Here is a 21,930-nt window from a genome sequence, read left to right on the forward strand (position 1 = left end):
TTGGACAACACAGACAGTTTTGAAATAGGCCTGTAATTGTTTAAGATCTGTGGATCGACTTCTTTAAACAGGGGGGTTACAAAGGCTGATTTCCAATCAGCTGGGATTTTATTTACACACAGAGTAAGATTAAAAATATGACAAATTGGTTCAGCAATAAAATCTGCAGCAAGCTTTAAAAAGAAGGGCTCTAATCTATCTGGACCAGCTGGTTTGCGAGGGTTGAGATTTTTTAGAGCTGATAAAACATCTAAAATAGTAAAATGTTCAAAGTTAAAAACTTGAGTCGATTGGCCGGTCGGTTCACTAATTGGATGCAATGCAACAAATTAGATTTTTCTGACTTAAATAAAAAAACAGAGGATATAAAATGCTGATTAAAAGAGTTCAGTATCTCTGTTTTATCAGTTACACTATGACCGTCAACAACAAAGCTGGAAGGAAGGTTAATAGATGTGCAATGATTTGATAACGACTTGATAGTTTCCCAAAATTTCTTTGAATTTTTTTAGGTTTCCGTCGTTTTATACAGATAAAATTCAGCTTTTGATTTACGAATTAAAGGAGTACATTTGTTCCTGAGCTGTCTGAAATGCAGCCAGTCAGACTCTTTTCCTGTCTTGCGTGCTCTGGTCCAAACCAGATTACGCTCGTGCATCAGATCAGACATCTCACTGGTAAACCAAGGATTATTACGTCCTGTGACTCTACATTTATGGAAAGGGGCATGTCTATTTACAATTTCAATGAATGAATCATGGAAGTAATTCCAGGCAAGTTGGACATCATCAGTAAGTGTGATTCTTCCCCAGTTAAAGTGGCACATGTCGTACAAGAAAGCTTGCTCAACAAACTTTTTCATGTCTCGTTTTTGAACAACACGAGGCATACTTTTAGGCATCCTTGTGTCACGCACAACAGCTACAGCACAATGATCACTGATATCATTGGGGAAGACACCATAGGACTCATATTTACAAGGCATGTTTGTTAGAACTAAATCAATGAGTGATGATTTATCTAAACATTTTAAGTTTGGCCTTGTTGGCGAATTAATCAACTGTGTGAGGTTTAATGAGTCACACTGTGCCTTTAGGGCATCAGAAGCTGAGGAAAGCCAGTCCCAGTTAAGGTCACCAATCAACACAAGTTCATTAGATTGCAGCTCATTCAAGAGAGACACAAGAGCAGCCAGTGAGTTACTAGGTGCAGATGGGGGCCTATAACATCCTACAAGTGTTATATGATGGTTTTTTGATATCTCCACATCAAGGGCCAACATCTCCAATTCTTTGCTCACAGATTTAGCAAGCATTGGTTTAACTCCAAAGCTGCTCTTGATATAAATCGCCACCCCACCTCCTTTTCTTTGATGATCAGAGTGAAAGATATTGTAACCATCTCTGCAAATATCCTTATCAGGCACAGATTTAGTAAGCCAAGTCTCTGAAAGAACAACAATGTCTGCATTGGTAGAATTAATCCAGATGTGTATCATGTCCAGTTTAGACAGCATGCTCCTTACATTGATGTGTATAATTCCGAGACCAGATCAGGATTTAAAATCAGCTGGCGTAAGACATTGATCCAGAGTGTTAGGACCAGGGTTGGATTCAACATTCCCTGAGACCAGTAGCAACAACATAATTAAAATTTTGTGCTTTAATTTGTTTCCTTTTGAGTTCGTTTGCAAACTGGGAGAGAACATTTTGGTGTCAAAAGAGGTAATAGGAAATAAAAAATGCTCTCCCAGAATAAAAAGATAGTATAAGCAGGGTGACTCCTTGCTTCTGAGAAACCATTTGTAAACATCAAACGCCAATACATTATTACACTGGGAAGCACTTGCACGGAGATCCAGCGGGAAAGTTGATTTTCCCAGGACAAGTGTACACCCACCGCAATCTAGCGAATTCTGAGACAATGCTGGCAACCCAGCGGCGGGCTGAGGGTTGCCAGGTTCAGGAGGAGATACCACAACAAAATGTAAACAAATGATGTACAATACCGTAAATGGGAGCATGATGGAAAGTATCCAGCGATAATCCACCACTGAAGAGGGCTCCGGCAGACTCAATGAGGGTTATCCAAATAGGCACGGAACAGGATATCCATAAAAAGAACCACTCTGAATTCAAGGACAGGAAAGAGAGGCTCCTCGTTCACAGGTAGCAGTCACCAGCTCCTACAGTGAGGTGTCTTATATCCACGCAGCAGGTAACGAATGTTCGTTGGAACCTCTACCCAGTGAACTGCGGCCAGGAAAGCAGACTCACCGGAGCAGGATCAGCAGTTGACAGCGTTTCGTGCCACACATCCACATAGATCGGTCTCAGCAGGACTGCCAGCCGGCTAACTAGCCCACACCGGCTAAGCTGCACGGGTTATCCACCAACTTGGTCGGCTAATACTGTCGCTGGCTGACTGACGACGATCCACCGTGTAGGGACACTCAATGAAGGACCCACGAACCAGAACGGATCCCAGCAAAGTTCAAGAAGAGCAACTTGTGGTTGCAGGGGAGGAAGCTCACCGAATGACAGCTCAGCCCCGTATGGATGAACGCCGTAGCACAGAGCACAGATAAGACACAACGTCTTATGAGCCATATGACTTGAATAAGTAAACTAAGTAGAGCATAAATAGCCACGCTACAATATTGAAAAGGCGGCGGACAAAACGTAAAGTGCCTCTTGGTCACAGATAAGCGTAACTACGAAAACTCAATCGGGATCGGACCAGACGTTTCCACACTCACATACGTGCTGCCATCTTGGGTAGCTAACAGTAATCACCATGTGCACAGCAGTAGCAGTATTTAACCCCGTTACAGTGGCAACAGAAAGCTTCCCAGTGAAAGGGCAGGAACGTTGATCAGACCAGACTCATGTTGACTTAAATTGATACATTTCATATGGTGCCGGTGCCTAATCAGTGCTTGAATCAATAGTCTTGGGAGAATTAAAGTTTGTTGAAAGTTGTTGGGAAAAATAAATGCTGCCTGGGTATCATAAAGGATTCACAAGAAATATCTGTAAAATATGTCAGTAGAGGGGCACAGATGGCTCAGCGGATGGGTCACGAACCATCTACAGGAACATCCCAGGATCAAGTCCAGACTGCCGGCTCCTTTCCATGTCTCTCCCCCAGTCTCTCATCCCTGTTTTTCACTCTATTCTGTTCTCCACTATAAAAATAAAAGCATAAAAGCCCAAAAACATATCTTAGAAGATTCGAGTAGAGCATAGTATAAGCAAACGAAGTCAGTGTAACGTTTTTAATGTAAGAGTCTTGAGCAAAATTCATATTCTGGTGTTGCGTCAGAGACAAACAATAGAGTGTCGATCGATGTGATTATCTTGTTGGTAGGAAAATGCAAGCAGAGCAGAGACATTACTCCAGACAGCAAAATTTAGAGGCATTCATACTCAGCTGAAATAAAGCGTGCACATAAATCACAAAAGTTCTGCAACATATTTCTTGCCTTTCATTTGGGGTCTAACGGGGTGGAAATGAAGTGTCGATATCTGTGATGTAATTCAGTCTGGTAGGTACTGGATGTGTTGGTACTGGTCAGTATCAGATTTTGATACACAGTTTGTTGCTGCATCTAAAAATGTAAGCTAACGTCTTAAGACCTAGACCAGTTTTAGGCTGCCTGACTCATCTGCAGTCATGTTGTGCATTTTACAGAAGGCGATAGTCCCCTTCCTGATGACCCAACTTCCACTAAGCAGAGTCTGTAATGCTAAAATAGCATTTACAGACATGGGCATTTTCAAAAATTCTTACAGAGTTGTTGCCACCTTGAGTGGTACCAAAATCTGGCATTTTAAAGTCTGCCTCATGGACAATAGTTAACAGATTATTGCTGAATCTGTGAACAGCCAAAGCCATGTATCAACCACAACAGAGGCCCTGCAGACTTCTCTGAGCCCAAGCTCATCAGAGGACAGACCTGAAGTTGGTGCTGGGGTCTGATGAGTCCACTTTTAAAAATTTTTGGGAAATAATGTCCATAGTACAACATACAACAGAAAAATCACACTGGATCTACATCAAGCAAAAATGGGTAAGAAATCCAGTTTACAGCATGATACAAGTCTATCTGTCCTATTCATGAAAACCAGGTTTCTTCAAACACCCAGAGCCCAGCACCTACAGATCTGCTCTCATACAGAAATATCTTGTAAATTAGTAAGCTAAGTCTTCCTATTCCAGAGGCCAGAGTGTAAGATCTAAAGGGTTAATAGATGTTGAATGGATTAATCAGCTCATCTCCTCAGCGGCAGCAGTATCATCCACTCAGATCAGCCTTCCTGTTTGTGTGTTTGTGTGAATGGTCTCAGTTACAGCAGCATTAAGAACGACTGTAACAGGATGTCAAACGCTCGTGAAAGCACAGTGAATCATCTCTGCTGAATGGACGCAGAGAGGCCGGCGTATAAAAGCAGCCAGGGCTCTCCTGTGTCTCCCTCTAACTCTGTTTCATCCACTCAGACGGCTGCTCTTTACCTGCAAACACAAACCGGAGCACAGCTTCCACAAACAGCCTTCACACACTGTGATGAGAGGGTGTGAGTCAGGTTGTTTGTACATATGTGCTTCTGTGTCAGCTTTTTCTCTCATACACATGTTAATCAGGTGGAGGACAAATCACAGCTAAAGTGTGAAGGTGCTTTATTTCAATATTTAAATGAGCAGCCTCATTAATCTCCTCCATTTCTCCTCCTTAAACGTGTTTTTAATCGCACATCAGTGGTTTTCATCCGTCTGATGTGTCGCAGGTTTAATTCACTCTGTGCTGTGTTTGAATAAGGCTCTCCTCACAGAGGTTTATTAATGAACCGCTCGCTCACTTTCCCTCACGTTAACATTAATAATTCTGCCCTGCAGAATAACGAGGAGGGGAAAATCCCACAAAATCTCTGCATCTTTGAATAGAAGAAGTCCACTTTGAAGGAGTCCAGCATCTTTACACTAAGTGAAAATGAAAATTAGAGGATGAAGAAAAAAATATCACATATCGCTTGAAGAAGCAGTAACATTTAGCTGAAAATAATGAGAGAAAATGAAGGAGCTAGAACCACCACATGGCGGTTAATTGCAAGTATACGATTAACCCTCAAGCCCTCCTTGGAAAAAAATCACACTCTCCCTCTTAAAGCCCTTTTAGGACATTGGATATATTTATAAGTATTAAAAATGAATGATTTTTTTCTGGTCCTCTACTCCAGTCCTTGTGATGTATAGCAAATGCAAATTATTTTTCAAATTTTAACCCTATAAATGCCAGTTTATTTACATAATGCCACACTTTTTGACACACACAAAAAAAAATTCTATTTGAAAAATGGAAAGCAGATTTTTTTGTGCAGGGACCCTTTTAGGACATTGAATATATTTAGAAATAATAAACATGAAAGAATTTTTTCTTTTTTTTTTTTGGTCCTTAACTCCAGTCCTCGTCATGTATAGCACATGTGAATTCATTTTCATAAGTTTAATTTTTCACTAGACTCTGACATCCATAGAAAACACCCAAAATAGTTTAAGTTGAAATAATTAATTCCACTGGCCTATAGTCACTGATGTATCCTATCAGTTTAAACAAGGTCACTATCTCCCATAATGCCTATCTGCAAACATTGAAAAATGGCGAAATTTGGCGGCATTCTTTTGGTGTGCAAATTTTTCTTCCTTTGAATGACAGAATTACAGAAGAATTAACAGGATTTCTTATTTCTGTATTGCAGTGGCAGTAGAATGAAAGTAAGTGGTTTTAATGGAAGTCAATGTGGCCTAAAAGGGCTTTAGGAGGGAGAGTGTGAGTTTTTTGTCTACACAGTGGAAAATTCTGTCAACACATTGTGGATAATGATATTTCAAAAATTCATTAAAAAATGAACATCTTTGTCAGATATCATCATTTTAGCATGATAACTGCCAAAGTAAGGGAAAAAAAATAAAATCAAAAAGCCCTAAAAGAGATCTAGGAGGGTCTGAGGGTTAAAGGACCATGAGAGGACAGAGGTGGGTCGAGAAGAAGAGCTGGAGAGGCTTTTTGTCTTTGACCTTGTTCCTCTAAAACAGATTCAGTTCATCTTTAGGTCTTAACATTTTAAGTGACATTTAAAGACAATCTGTCAAAGTGTTCTTGAGCTGTCATGCTCACAAAAACAGCCCAGATGGATAAAAAAGAAAAACAACCAATGAAACCTCAATAAATACAGGAGGAGTCACATGACTTTCATAAAGATCTAAAAACTCAACTTGACTTTAAAACCAGTGACTTGAAACTTCACTTGGATTTGAGCTTTTCAACTTGAAAATAAGTGATATAAAAGAGTGTTTTACTTTTAAGGAACAGAAAATGGTCACAATCTTTTATGTGGTAAGATGCAGCATTAATCTATTTTTAATGTATATTTTTTAATCTTTTATGAATATTAAAAGAAACTTCCCTACAAAGAAAGAGAAATTTTATGAATGCTGTAGTGCATGTGTGCATAAATGCATGCATTTAGAAAGAATGTTCCTAAGCGTCTATATCCCTACTCGGCTAAATGCTTAATTTTGTTCAACCGACTAGTCTTAGGAGAGAAAAATCCTTAGAGAACAGTCAAACTCATCACAGGGTTAATAGTGTTAGCGGGGGTGTGACGTTAGCCTGGTATACTCTCTACAGCGTTGCTAACATTAAAAGCTAGCTCCACCAGCCTTGGTTCCTCTTTGCAGGTTAATATTGTGCTTTGATGGGGTGCAGGTGGCTGAATGGTTAAGGCACGCTCCATGTACGTGGACGGCCCAGGTTCAAATCTGGCCTGAGGCCCTTTACCGCATGTCTCTCCCTGCTCTCATCCCTGTTTCCAATCCTATCCACTGTCTTCCTCTATCAAATAAAGGCACAAAAATGCCCAAAAAAAACCTTAAAAAAAAAAAAAAAAAAAGAATATTGTGCTTTCATGTGTGGCCTCTTTTCACTTAGGGTGAGTAACACGTGAGTTTAACCCTCAACTGCCTACATACCACTTTATTTCCATTCACTTTAAAAAAAAAAAAAAAAAAAACTGTCATAGCACACTGTTCTTACTACACACTAACCGCTAAGCCACTGCTGAGCTTCCCATGTTTTACATCAGGAGACGTGCCAGACAGAAGGCAGTGGTCATTAACTGAAGCTACAGCAGCCGCTATTATAGACCGAAATTACAAGCCCATGTTTATAAAAAATGATAGGTAATTAGTTTAGCCGACTCTTAATTTGATAAACAATTTTAACCGTTTTACCGACTAACCATGCACATCCCCAGCATGTAGAATGGTGCTGCACCAATCTACACCGCTCAGGTTCAGAGAAAGGCCATTCCTCTCACCCCTCCACCTACAGGTTTCACCATCTTTGCTCACCTGAGTGTTTAAGTCTGAGTTTTTACATTCACGGTTTTAAATTTCAAGTTGTATTTTGGCCTTAAAACATGATTATGACTTTCTTTTTTATACATTTGCCTTTTAAAAGCATGATATTAACATCTAATTTTGTGTTTTGACCTTTTACACTATTAATTTTGACTTTTTATCTCAGATTTTGAGCCTTTTAACTTATCATTTTAACTTTTTAAATCTTGAAATCATTCATCATCAGTGCTTATTTTTTCCCTTTAGTGTATTACCTGTGAAAATGAAGTTGAGGGTTTGGTTTAATGTGGACCCTGTTAGTCCCTCAGGTTAGACCTTAATTCAGAATCCGGCCCCTTCTGTGAGCGAATTTGACACCTGTGATATAAAGTGTTAAACTGATTTTAGAAATGTGTGAAAGAGAACTAAAATTATATTTCATTGTGTAATTCTTAATCTCAAACATCTGAGTGCTGGTAAGTGCAAAATTAAACATTTCCCATTTTTCTATTGCAATGTACGTAATAGCACTCTGGTGTGCTCTTAAATTTTTTTCTTATAGACCAAATCACCGCTAAGAAAACTTTAATGAATGTCTGAATCCTATTAAAAACTCTGTATGGAGGTTTAAAGAACAAATTTCTCCTTTAGAATGGTTGGTGAATGAGCCCTACTGTCCCCTATAGCCTCTCTTAGCACTCTTCTTAGAGTGTTCTAACCCACACCCTAACCAGGTTCAGGATCAATTCTTGCATTTAGGGCTTCTGCATCTATGCACATCTCCTACATTAAGGAGATTGTGTCTGAAACTAAAGGCTAAAGGATAAAAACCTAGGGTTCAGAAGATGCACTGAGGTTGTACACTTTGTTTTGCTGCAGTTAAATTGACCAGCATGTTTTGCTGTTAGTCTATGAGGATTTATTTAATGTAAAAATCAATCATTGTCAGGTATGTCGTTTGCTGTCTCTTCACACGGGTCTAAAGGAAACTGCCTGTTGCTGCTGGTGTCTTAGATTGCTATTGAGCTGAGAAGTCAATTTACCACCCAGACATCCAGCACATAGCCCACACATGTTCAGGAATCAATAGAGCCTATGGATCCAAGTCAGGCAAAAACCTGAGAAAACATCCGGGCGATAACCAGAGGCCTGCTTGAAGTCTGAAATGTAAATCTAAGACGTTTTTTTTTTACTGGTGGAGTCCTGGTTTGCTGCCTGTTGATGGATCCCAATCAGAGGCCCATGTGCATTTCACTCACCCAGATAAACTGTGACCTTTAGAGGAGTATGGAGGCCATGAAAGCAATCTGCTTGTGTAATTACCTGTCAGAAGGGAGCCTGTTACTGCTGGGGAAAACACAGCGTATCATCATCTAATCTACAAAGCACAGGTGCTAAAAGTGTGCGCTTGCAACTCTGCAGCAGAACCAAGCCGAGACGTGTACGGAGTCATATTACATACACGGGGTAATTAATTCTTTATTTAACCACAGGTGTAGGTGGGTTTCATGCACATGGAGGGTGCGGCACATAACAAAGTGTTTCTGTGTGTGAAAGTTTCCTGATTGCTCCTTTGTTAAACGCTTACATGTAGGTGTGCAGGGAGGGGGAGGAATGTGTGGCGGTGCCGGTGCATGTGCCACAGTAATTGTTCTTTCCTTAAATAGCTGCTGTCATAGTTACTGTGTGCCTGTGGGCAGGTTGTTAGAATACATTGGCACCTGAAACCTCTAAAAGAAACAACTTCATGGAAGTCTGTGGACATTTTACTTACATATGTGCTCAAGATGAGAAGAAAAAGGAAGTATGCAGTATGTTTTTACTGTTTCTCATCTTAGTTTTACCATTTTTAATATCCAACGATGCTTCATGATTTAGAGGTCCAACAAGTAGAATTTAACACTGAAAGATTGAAATTAGGATTGTCAGCTTAAATCATTAACCGCTGTCAATAAAGGTCCATTGTTAGTGCCTTTCATATTCTTTATTGCATTAAACACATGCTTGTGATGCATGTGAGATAAGTCCACTACTGCTGCTTCATGTATCATTTCTCTTCTGCCACATAGCATATTTTAGGCCAGGCATAACAGCCTAAATATCTTGACACAGTAATTTTTGCCTTTGACGGTAACAGTTTGATATCACAGTATTACAAATTAAACAGAGATCATGCATTTAAAATCCAAATTCAAGTGTTACAAACCCCCTTCGGAATTGGAGCAACCCCCCCAGGGTTGCTCCAATTCCAATACCAGTATCGGATATACGTCCGATACTGCTTAAAATGCAGGTATTGGTATTGGTGAGTATTTAAGTTCATGCACCGATCCGATACCGTTTGGTTTAGTTTTATATTTTGCTTCATTTAGCCATGCTAAATGTTAGCACTATAAACCGGAAATCAATTCTTCTTCACTGCTGAAAGGCACTGCATGCAAAGGCTACCGTTTTTAGAGCAGTGAAGAAGAACCAAAGGACCTACTGCAGCAGCAAAGAAAAGTGTCTGTGTGACAGTTTTTTCTGAATGTGATCGCTAAAATGCCTTCCAGACAAGTGCTATCATACACGACAAGAAGTGACACAGTTAATCGTAAGTTAAGTAACTACTGAACCATAAATTGTTGCCTCTTACTTGTTTTTCCTCTTGAAGCTAGCATGTGTGTTAATGTGTCGCTGTCCATGGTGCTGACATCTGTCGCTTATAGAGTAAAGGAGGGAGAAAGGCTGTAAAAACCTCTTTCTACTCTCATGGATAGTTTAAGCTATTATCGTGATTGCTGTGGTATGTCCTACGGATCGTTTTGTTGACCCAGTGATCATGGATGCTGTTGTTTATTGAACCTATGACAGAGAGAGGAGATGAAGTCTGCAATTCTTTCATCTGTCTCTCTGTCTGACATTAACTGCAACAAGTGTATGTGGGTGAATAAATAAATAATAATTATTATTATATATGTACTAAGGATAAAAATAAGTAACAATGGCTGGCTGAGAAAAGCACTTATATATAAAAATGATCAAATATGTATGCAGTTGTATCTATTTTAGTTTTAAGCTTTTCTGCAAAGGAGTAAGGGCAAAAATGGCTCTTTGAATAGGAAAGGATGCCAAACCCTGGTATGAGAGGTTTCCTAGATCAGTGGTTTCCAAACTTTTTGGCTATGAGCCCCCCAAACTTGCCTCGTAAAGAAGCTGAGGACCCCCATAAACAAAAGGTGATAAATGGGTGTCAAAAATAAACATCAAAGTTAAATGTTTTCAATGTTCAAATCTTTATAAAATTGCCCCACACATAGGTGTTCTTATAAAGGGACCTTTGTATGAACTATTCATGTGTATTTTATCATGATTTCAGTAAAAGGGAATCTAATTTTGGCAACCTTGAAACAGACAGAGCCTCTTGCCCTTCCTGAAGTCTCTGGCGTGCCCCCAAGGGGGGTCCCAGACCATGCAATGGATATCATCTCTGCACTGTTTTTAAAAATCATCCAAATGTGGGGGCACGCAGATGGTCGAGTGGTTTAAGGCATGTACCATGTACGCAGGCGGCCTGGTTTTGAATCCAGTCTGTGGCCCCTCGCTGCATGTCTCTCCCCACTCTCATCTCTGTTTCCCAGTCCATCCACTGTCCTCCTCTGTCTAATAAAGGCATGAATAGGCCCAAAATTAAATCTTTTTCAGCACTGGCTGCTGGCAAACCATGTCAATCTCCGTCAATCAGAAAGCTCCAAACAGGAAGCCACAAGCGTAGAATATCCGGTTCTTTCAAAAAACAACACAATGCGTGGACTCCCAGTCGCAAATCATCACTTTATCAACATTACGTCTCATCCTGCAGCGAGAGCAAAGGGTCACGGAGAGATCCTTTAAGTAAACATTAACCTTTTAACTTCCTAACGTACTCACCCAATGGCAGAAGCAATATTATCATGGACCTGTATCCGAAAGGATGATAAATTAACCCCAAAAAGTAAAATCATCTGTTGTTGACATAGTATTACTGCGTGAACTCGCAGTTCTCGTATGATCTCTATGAGCTGATCAGGGCTCAGCCGTGGTGCAGTGCTCTAGACTTGCTTCCAGTGGGCGAGGTCGCTCGCCTTTGGGCAGAGAAAACCTGTGGTGTTTTGGCGCGGCACAGTCGTCCTATGTGGAAATTGCGGGTAACAACCCTGCTGAATAGTAAAAGGAGCGTTTTGGTTTTACTGAAGAAGTTCTCATAATGAGACAGGGAAGCTGTTAATGGTGGCCTTCCTAGTTCAAACTGCAAGGAATGCTGTCAAAAGCTGCCAGTTTTTTGCTGCTAGTTTCACAACAGGTCACTTATGCTTCCGTGGGGGTACTTATAAAATTTCTAAATAGCTCTGTGCACTTCACATTTTCCTTTATTTACAGAAATATCACCAAGAGACGTTAAACAATCCCATCCTGATATGTCAACCTGGAAATTTCAACTTTGGAAAAACCAGCCAGATTAGTTTCTCCTCTGCCATTGCTGCTGATAAAGCTGAAAAAAGTCCCGCCCCTTCTTGATTTTGAGTGGCGAGGCAAGGACAAGTTCCACTGACCTGATTGGAGCTGTTCTGAAAGTGTGACTGTTTTCAAATGAGAGCTAGCAAGAACAAAACAAAAGAGGCAGTGGCTCCTTTTTGGTCTCAGGACACTGAGTAATGCTGGACTGAACTGGTTATGTATGAAAAATAAGCATAAGGTCCTTATTTGTTTGAATGTTTTTTAAGCAGGGAATATTTGGAGAGTCAAACTGAGTAATACAGATTTTTGTGCAACATTATAAACAAAAACCTGTGGTATTGTTTTGCAATTCTTAACATTACAGGTCTGACATAAGACATACAAATGTTTGACCCATTGCTTTTTCTAACTGGGCCTTCTAGACATGTAAGCAAAAAGCCGTCCTCTAACTTTGCAACACCGTACCATCAAATCTTTGGATACCAACCTTCCTTTGCATTCTTAAAAAAAAACAAAACAAATGAAAGACTTATTTATTTTTTCCTGGCTTTCATTAGGGTTGATATGTAACATGTATTTTTCTGGCATATTGACTTTGTTTTTTCTTTTTTCTAATCTTTATTGTGGGGTCTAATTTGACAGCATGCCCTCTTGGCTCATCTTTGTATGAACTGCACTCTAAGAATAAAGTAATTATCTCTGTTTTAAGCACCTATCTGTGCATTTTAATTTGTTTGTGCTCGTGCATAAATTCCCACCCCACCTGTTTCTCGTTCTCGTCCTCCAACCTCAGCCTCTCCTCGATGCAATTCCGGGCCTGCAGGAAGACTTTCCTCTGGGTGCGCTCAGTGAGAATCCTCACAAACACCCCCGACAAGTTGACGCTGGTGAAGAGCACGGCGTTGGCCACCAGCTGTACACAAACAAGAACAGACATGTCAAACAAAGCAGCAGAGACCACACAGTGAAAGTGAGCCTGGAGGAGCGCCGGTGTCCATATGTGCTCTTCTGTGTTCAGTCATACATCCTGAGATTAGACCCCACAATCCGTGATTAATCCACAGCACGGATTGAATGGCAGACATCAAGGTCAGTGCATTGATTGTGACATGATTTGTAGTTGTGATTTAAAGCGCAGAAGCTTTACAGTAACAGGACAGACTGGAAAGCATTATTGGTTAATGATCAGAGCTATTGATCCTGCCCAACACTTCATTTATAAGATGAACTCTGGTCACTTTGTGGCGTCGATTCCTGAAAGAGGTGGCTAAAGGTCAAAGAAACACTCTAATCCAGCACAGACAGATGGATGGCACTTTCTCTGTACAGCCACCACCTCATAAATAAGACTTCACTCCACTTTGTTATGTAACGAAAAGAAAAACTAAATGGAGGAAGCAATCCACCGATATGTGGCTGCTGCAAATAAACCACTCTGCTGCACAAAGTTGAGCTTATTAGTCCAGACGTTCCTAAAATCTCTGGCATGTTTTAGCACATTACTAACACACTTTCCTCCTCAGGCCTTCAAAAATAAAAATATATAAATGATTACTCAGTGGTTTCATCCTGTGATGAGAAGCCGCAAGATGACATCGCTTCATTTCAAAGAGTTAAAAGCCAAGAAGGTTAAGAAGCGCTGATTTAACACATTATGTAAATGCATTTGATGCTTTACAGCTGAAGTCAGTGAGACTGGTCTGAATCACAGCAATGTTTGATTCTGATGAGGCAGATAAATCTGAGAGCCAATGCCCGATAAACTGAACTGAAAAGTGGGAGAAATATCTTCCTGTTTCACTAAATCCCATTTATTTTTCTGATGCTTTTCCAATCCGCTCTCTTTGCCCATATATCTTTAGTTGCCTAAAAATCAATAGGAGGTGGAAGAATTAGCCTTTAGTGTGGATTTGATTGATTGTTTCACCTGCTGAACTTTCATTTCTTCAGTATAACTTTAGGAAACATAAAACTTTATACCTCACTGTAATCTACTATGTTACTTCAATCCCTACATTTCAGCTCTTGATTCTTGATTATTTCTAGGGCTGTAAAAATTTTTATCAGAGATAATCATAGTTTTAACTGCTTGTTTAAATTTATTTTATTAAGTTGAAAACAATTCCAAAACAGTTAACAGTGTGTTGATTAGTTATCGAATGAAGTCAAAGGGAAGTATTTTATGGTGTTTACTTTGAATTTGATTATTCAGATCAGTGGTTCCCAACATGGGGGTTGGGACCTCGTCGGGGTCACGAGACAGTTAGAGGGGGTAGCCAGATGCTTTAAAACTACAAATAATTTTTACAAGATTTTTTTTTCCGCCCAATTTTGTTACTATTTGCCAATTTTCATCAAATTCTGCACAATTTGATCAATTTTTACCCAGTTTTGCCACTTTTGTCAAATTTTAAACCATTTTTATCACTTTTTCCCACCAATTTTAACACATTTTTGCCACTTTAAACCCATATTGTCAATTTTAAACCCTTTCCACCATTTTTCTGCCTTTTTTGCCAATTCTAAACAAGTCTGGCCACTTTCCACCTATTCTTGCCTCTGCTGTTCCATTATTGCCATGATTTACTCTATTTTACCACTTTTTACACACATTTTTGCCCATTTTCACTACATTTCACTATCTTTTCTGTCAGTTTTTGCAAGTTTAAACCATTTTTCCCACTTTTAAATCCTATTTCATCAAATTTTTCCACACATTTTTGCCACTTGTAACCTATTTCTGCCACTTCTTAATCCCTTTTTACTATTTTATGTGCCCATTTTTAACTTTTGTGCCACTTTTATCAATTTCTAACACTCCTAACCCATTTCTGCAAATTTTACACTCCAATTCACCATCTTTTTTTGACATTTTTAACCCATTTACATTTTTAAGATGACTATATACTGCAGCACAAAAAAGATATTTGTTCCTTTGATAAGAGTGTTTATTTTTCAGATTAAACAGAAAACAAGGATATCAAAGTTTAATTTTAAAATAGACTATGAATTTGCTGACTCCATGGGCCCCAGTTTGGCTGGATCCCAGAAATCTCTTTCTTTTATCCCCCCTTATGGGCGGCCTTTTCGGAACATGACTATTCTTCAATGTGCATGGCTGTGTTCAGCCACCTTTAGTTACGTGGGGGGTCCCCTGAAATGATAACTCATAGTTAGGAAACATCTTCAGAGTGATTCTTTTGTTAACTACTGTTTAACACTGTTAAAGATGAAGGAATATACAGAAGTGCATGTACAAAATGACTCGCTGACATCTAACATGACAGTATTCGCACTTTTCAAGAGTTTATGTTCAGCTGGTTTCTTTAAGTGAGTAACCCAATAAAGGTTAAAAACTAAGCTAAGAGAGTTTTTCAACAAACTGTTCTTTGTTATGCATTTAGTCCGTACTCTCAGTCATATGATTCTGTTGGGGGTCAGGAAGTAGGAGAATGAATAGGACCTGAGGAAAATTAGTGCTTTACAGCTCTAAATGGACTTGTAAGCTGCAATTATCATCAGAAAAAAGTCAACATACATTGAGTACACAAAGCGATCAATATCACAACCTACTCTGTCCTGCAGACCTTCTAGATGAGGGAGACAAGAGAAAAGAGGAGACTTGCACTGAGTTAAGAGGCTAGCTGAGCCCCTTTAACATATAAAAAGACCTCATTTTGTCACAGACAAACTTTTAATTGAAACAGTGGTATGCTATCAACCAAATAAACCTTGTGGGGTTAGTGACTGAGTTATGATGAGCCATTCAAGAACGAGCCTGTGCTACAGAACGGCTCTTTAATGTTAGCCACTGTAGCTAGCTAGCTTCCAATTGAGTGCCGGTTTCCTTCCCTCCACCCTTTGTCGTTATTTAATCGACATTTAAAAAGCCAAAATGGAACCAAATGAAGAGCAAAAAAGCACAGCTCTACTGAGCTGATCCAAATGATATGGATATTTTAAAAAACAGTCAGATTTCCTGTCAGGACAAGCGAGGCTGGATGAACATCAGCTGAGGAAACATGGCTAAGTTCAGAGTTTGATGAGCTAAACCATGGCAAAACCAGACCGCTTTGTGGAAATGAACCATAAATGAGCGTTGTGTGACATTGCTCATCCAGGATTTAAACGGTGGCTTTTTTTAAGTCGTATAGAGTTTGTTTTCTTTTCTTTTCTTTTCTTTTTTTGCCTCATTGTTTCACTACAGTAGTTTAAGAATTAAGTATGGTTTTGTTTTCAAACTTTGAACGCTTGGCATAGTCATAAGTAGCTCAAAGGCCTCTTTGGAAGTGTTTTTCTATGGAGAAATCACCCCCAAATGGGTGCTCTCCACTGCTGTTTAACTCCTTCTGCAAATAACTTATACTTTCTAAAACTAACAGTCCTTCACTTCCTATCTGGGCAAAAGCTGGAACAACTGGCAGGTAATGCCATCAGCTTAACCATGGAAAAAAGAAATTGCCTGGATAATGAAAACAGCCAAAGAGAACAGTAAAATATTTGATATCAGAGGGTGAAGATGACTTTGATTTGTCCAGTGAGATGTCTCTGAGTTTATTTAAGTGAGATGAGATTTTCACAGGAGCAGTAGGGGTCCTCATTTTACATCACTGTGAGAGGAGGACGATGCTACTATGACTAGAATGCAGCTGCTGTATTCATCATGGACATTAGAACAGTGGTTTACTGTTTGGTAAATACACTGTATGGAGTGCAGTATTAATAAACAGAGTGCTCAATTCATAATAAGAAGTAAGCTGCAAAGGTTGGTAGAGAGGATTTCTGCCAGGCCTTCCTTTGGTAGATCAAAAAATGTCAAGCTCTCCCACCTTTAACTATACAAATCAACACAAAATATCCACACAGAAAAACCTCTCTCATACTGGGATGTGGGAGATGTTCGGATCTCTCTTTAAGAGTCACAGGTGAAGTCGAGGGCGATTTATGACTCATCATAATTTCCTGTCTTTGTTTAAGTTGCCTTGATTACATAACTACATTTACCTGGAGGTCCTCTTTCAAATTAACTGTGGCAAATAATACAAATTAGTTTTCTTAGCCTAGCCAACATTGCTATGTATACTCCCTAAAGGCCATGGGCCCAACTCTGGGAATCAGAGAGGTACAGCAACAGAACGGCAGCTTCCGGTAGCAGTTTAGCTTTCTTAACCAACAGAGCCAACTCAGCTGAAATGTATTTTAATATTTCTTCCATATTACTCAAACTTTAGGGCTTGTTCTGAGGGTTTTTATGTCAGAATTGTCTCAGAGAAGCACCCTGTACAACTGCTGTTAAATTAGGAGGATTAGTCATTCATTGCCAAGCATATGTTTGATAAAATGTTCCCCATTTTTATCAAGCAGTCAGTGCCTCTCAGTATTTGTCAGCAGGTTTTTACAGTGTTGTTTTAAGCTCTAAAAAGGCAGATGAAACCTGGTTTGATGGTACTAGTAGGAGTGCATTTTCCATGAATGTGGCTGTAATACAAAGACTTGCTTTGGTTTTCATCATTGAGAGTCTACATTTAAAAATAATTTATTTTTCATGGTAGAATTAGAATCAAACATTAGTCCTGTTTAATGTTTTTTATAAAGCAAACAGGCAGTTTCAACAAGTGGAATAAATCAATTCTAGTACAGGACAGACTTGGAGTTGTTTGCAATAAAAAAAAAAATAAACGTGCATGTATATCAGTGTTGCTAAGATAAGTTTAAAGTATGAGCGAAAATCCATGAACATGCATCTTAGTCATTCATCGACAATGATGTAAGCTCTTTGCTGAAACCTATCAGTCTTCTGCTCTGCCCAGATTAACAGATGTTATACATACTGTATTCTTAGTGTTTCTTTTTCCTAAAATAATCAAACAGAACTGACCATACGAATTATTCTCTGCACTTTAAGTTGTGTACAAAGTTAGCACAATTTATTAACCTTTATGAGATCTCATATCTTATAGTCATGGATGAAAGTGTTGGCACCCCTGGAATTTTTCCAGAAAATACACCATTTCTCCCAGAAATTGTTGCAATTACAAATGTTTTTGGTATACACATGTTCATTTCCTTTATGTGCATTGGAACAACACAAAAAATCTGAAGAAAAAAGACAAAATTGACAGAATTTTACACAAAACTCAAAAAATGGGCCAGACAAAATTATTGGCACCTTCAACTTAATATTTGGTTGCACACCCTTGGAAAAAACAACTGAAAACAATTACTTCCTATAACCATCAACAAGCTTCTTACACCTCTCAACTGGAATTTTGGACCACTCATCTTTTGCAAACTGCTCCAGGTCTCTCAGATTTGAAGGGTGCTTCTTGCAACGGCAATTTTAAGATCTCTCCGTAGGTGTTCAATGGGATTTAGATCAGGACTCATTGCTGGCCACTTCAGAACTCTCCAGCGCTTTGTCTTCAACCATTTCTTGGTGCTTTTTGAGGTATATTTGGGGTCATTGACCTGCTGGAACACCCATGACCTCTGACACAGACCCAGCTTTCTAGGACACTAGGCCCTACATTGTGGCCCAAAATTTTTTGATAGTCTCAGATTTCATGATTCCTTGCACACAGTCAAGGCACCCAGTGCCAGAGGCAGCAAAACAACCCCAAAACATCTTTGACCCTCCACCATGTTTGACTGTAGGTACTGTGTTCTTTTCTATGTAGCCCTCATTCCATTTTCTGTAAGCAGTAGAATGGCATGCTTTTCCAAAAAGTTCTACCTAAGTCTCATCTGTCCACAAAATGTTCTCCCAGAAGGACTGAGGCTTACTCAGGTACATTTTTGCAAACTTCAGTCTGGCTTTTTTATGTCTCTTTGTCAGCAGTGGGGTTCTCCTCGGTCTCCTGCCATAGCGCTGCATCTCTCAGATGACCACGTATGGTCCGAGCTGACACTTTTGCACCCTGAGTCTGCAGGACAGCCTGAATTTGTGTGGAAGTTGATTGAGGATGTTTATCCACCATTCCAACTATCCTGCATTGCATTCTTTTGTCCATTTTTCTCTTCTGTCCACATCCAGGGAGATTAGCCACAGTTCCATGGGTTATAAACTTCCTGATTATATTACGCAGTGGGCAAAGGAACTTCAAGATCTTTGGAGATGGTCTTGTAACTTTGAGATTGTTCGTAGTTTTCCACAATTTTGCCTCCTAAGCCCTCAGACAATTCTGGGCTCTTCTGTCTCTTCTCCATGCTTGGTGTGACACACACAAGCACACAACACAAAGGTTGAGTCAATCTTTATACATTCTAACTGGCTTCAGGTGTGATTTCTAGACTGCCAGCACCTGTTACTGCCACAGGTGAGTTTAAATGAGCATCACATGCTTGAAATAAAATGATTTACCCACAGTTTTAAAAGGGTGCCAACAATTTTGTCTGGCCCATTTTTTGAGTTTTGTGTAAAATTATGTCAATTTTGTCTTTTTTCTTTAGATTTTTTGTGTTGTTCCAGTGCACATAAATGAAATAAACACATGTAAACCAAAAACATTTGTAATTGCAACAATTTCCGAGAGAAATGGTGTATTTTCTGGAAAAATTCCAGGGGTGCCAAAACTTTCGTCCATGACTGTATATGATTAGGGGCTGCATCCATTTTGGCCTAAATCAACTCTGTTGTCAAACATCAGCCCATCTGCAAATGATGAGTCTGAACTGATGTTAGAGCAATGCGTTTCTGTGAAGTCTTGTCAAATCTAATCCTGCCATCCAGCACACCTAACCTGTCTAAATTCTAGAGCAGCAGAGACTTGGTTTTCTTCACTGTAAAAAAAAAAAAAAAAAGACAAAAAAGATCTGAAGATGTCGGTATCGGCTGAAGTGAATTTGGAGAGATCGGAATATCAGAAATCATCAAAAACCCAACATCCCTAGAATGAGCACCGACTTGTGAATGTGTCTCAGCAGATCCCGTTTCAGCACCAGCTGCTGGACAGCTCCTCGTCTGCCTCATTACTGTGAAGCAGAAACTTTGCGCTCGTTTTCAGTTCTACAACTCCAGTATCCTGCAGCCAAAATCGATCACTGAAGGCGTTTTAACTCTGACCTCTTCAGGGAAAGCCCGATGAGTAAGAGTGCTGTTTCTCTGCTCCGCTACATTCATACTTTATAACAAATCCACTCATGCACTGCAGGCGGCAGCTGAATGAGACTTGAATATATCTTGTGTATGAACGCAGATGTATTATGGGAAATATTATGTATTTTCTCTTATCCTTATTCCTTTTGTAAATCACATATTTCCCTAATACATTGCTCTTGTTACTGTTATGATTGTAAATGCATCTATTACCTCTTTATGCTTTCCCATGCCCCATAAATCTTATGTAATGCTGCATATTCAGTACATATGTCCTCACTGACATTAATACATATGTATGTAAATGTGTTTATGCAACTCTAGTCTCTATATCAAACACAGACTTGCTGCCACAGCCTGTATTGTTGGTTTAATGAGGCACATATTGGTGATGAGTTACTACTGTTTTACTTTACCATCAAGAACTTTTTGCACCACATCAGATATGACTGTTGTTATGGGCTTATTTTTCAACCCTCATTAAAAGTAGTGAGCTATTATTGCAAGTAAACAGGGATCAATAGAGTACTGCACTACCTGCCTACAGTAAGGCTACTGGAGAGACCAGCTGGGAGCGTCCAGGTTAAACTGCAGACCCCTAACCCAGAGCTGTCACTCAGGAGTCCTTAGACCATAGTTTTCGAAGGGACTGGGGACTTGACCCATGACCTGCTTGTTATGAATGGGGGTTTAAGTGAAGTGGGGGTGAACTGTGTGTAGAATTGGTCCAGGATGCTGGTGCAGCACTCACCGGTCTCCACAGCCTCTGTTTCCTCCCCGTGACCGACGTCGCTATGACAATGAAGTGGGATGCAGCCAGCATAACCCCGAACAGCACCGCCAGCAGCGTCCGCACCGGCAGCAGCATGTAAGCCACGAGGGTGACCAGCATGAGCTGCCACACGCCTTGCTCCGGGGCTCCGGCGCTCACCAGCTCCGACGTGCCGAGCGCCAGCGGGAACGGACAGCAGAGCAGCGCGAAGGTGAAGCTGAAGAGCAGAGCCAGCTTCGCGATCTGCTGCAGCTGCGTCACCTGCAGGTACTTGACGTTGGTGACAATGAAGAGCGACAGGAATACCACGCAGTGCACCGGGTACGAGCCCTTGGACAAGGTGAGACGCGGGCTGGACAGCAGCTCCACCAGGGACAGCGACGACGCAGCCACGATGAGCACCGCCAGCGCTTTGAGGGTGGCGGTCTGCTCCAGCTTCAGGTTGTAGTTCTGGAAGAGAGCCTCCAGCTCGTGGCTGTTGAACTCGTCCTCGCAGGCGATGGCGCCCAGGGGTGCACCGGCCGGGCAGTGACCCTTCCTCCTCCGGGTCTTGACTCTTTCGAATGGCAGCTCCTCCATGTTCCGGCCATTCATAAAGCGGGGATGGCGCACGACGAGCCACTCAACTTTTGGGTTCCTCTCCTTCCTCGCTGGGGAATCGAACCCGGCACCCTCTCCCAGTTCATGCGTCCTGGATGTTGGCTCGGTGTCAGAGGGGAGAGGGTGTCAGAGGAGACAGCAGAGCCCCGCGCTGCGCCCTATCCACAGGTTGACGATTGTTGGTGTGTCGTCAGAAAAGTAGCCCGACCAATGTGCAGCAGCACGCCTCCCTCTCTCTCTCTCTCTCTCTCTCTCTCTCAGATGTGCTTAACTGGAGGGAACCAATAAGCGATGTTCTTCAAATGGGATAACATTTCATAAAAAAAATAATAATAATAATTATATATATATATATATATATATATATATATATATATATGAAGTGACAGATAAATACATATATGAGTGTACAAAATAACCAAGTAGAAAAAATGTGTGTGTATATATATATATATATATATATATATATATATATATATATATATATATATGTATTTATGTATGTATAGATAGAAAGATAAAACAAAAAAATATATATATATAATTTTTAAAGTGTTTCAAAAATACATATATATTTGAAAGAAATTAA

General features: G+C 40.1%; 1 protein-coding gene across 1 annotated transcript in view; it reads right to left on the reverse strand.

Moving 5' to 3' along the window:
• LOC121512420 (adenylate cyclase type 1-like) overlaps window positions 1-21,467 on the reverse strand; it is a 107,403-nt gene extending 85,936 nt beyond the window's left edge. Inside the window, exons 1-2 of the mRNA XM_041791686.1 lie at window positions 20,721-21,467; window positions 12,638-12,787 (exon numbers count right to left, since the gene is read on the reverse strand). Of these exons, the coding sequence (XP_041647620.1) occupies window positions 12,638-12,787; window positions 20,721-21,335 (765 nt within the window). The 5' untranslated portion in view covers window positions 21,336-21,467. The remainder of the gene's footprint in view (window positions 1-12,637; window positions 12,788-20,720) is intronic.
• Between the last annotated feature and the right edge of the window lie 463 nt (window positions 21,468-21,930).

Source organism: Cheilinus undulatus, linkage group 7 (assembly GCF_018320785.1).
Source record: "Cheilinus undulatus linkage group 7, ASM1832078v1, whole genome shotgun sequence".
Taxonomy (NCBI): domain Eukaryota; kingdom Metazoa; phylum Chordata; class Actinopteri; order Labriformes; family Labridae; genus Cheilinus; species Cheilinus undulatus.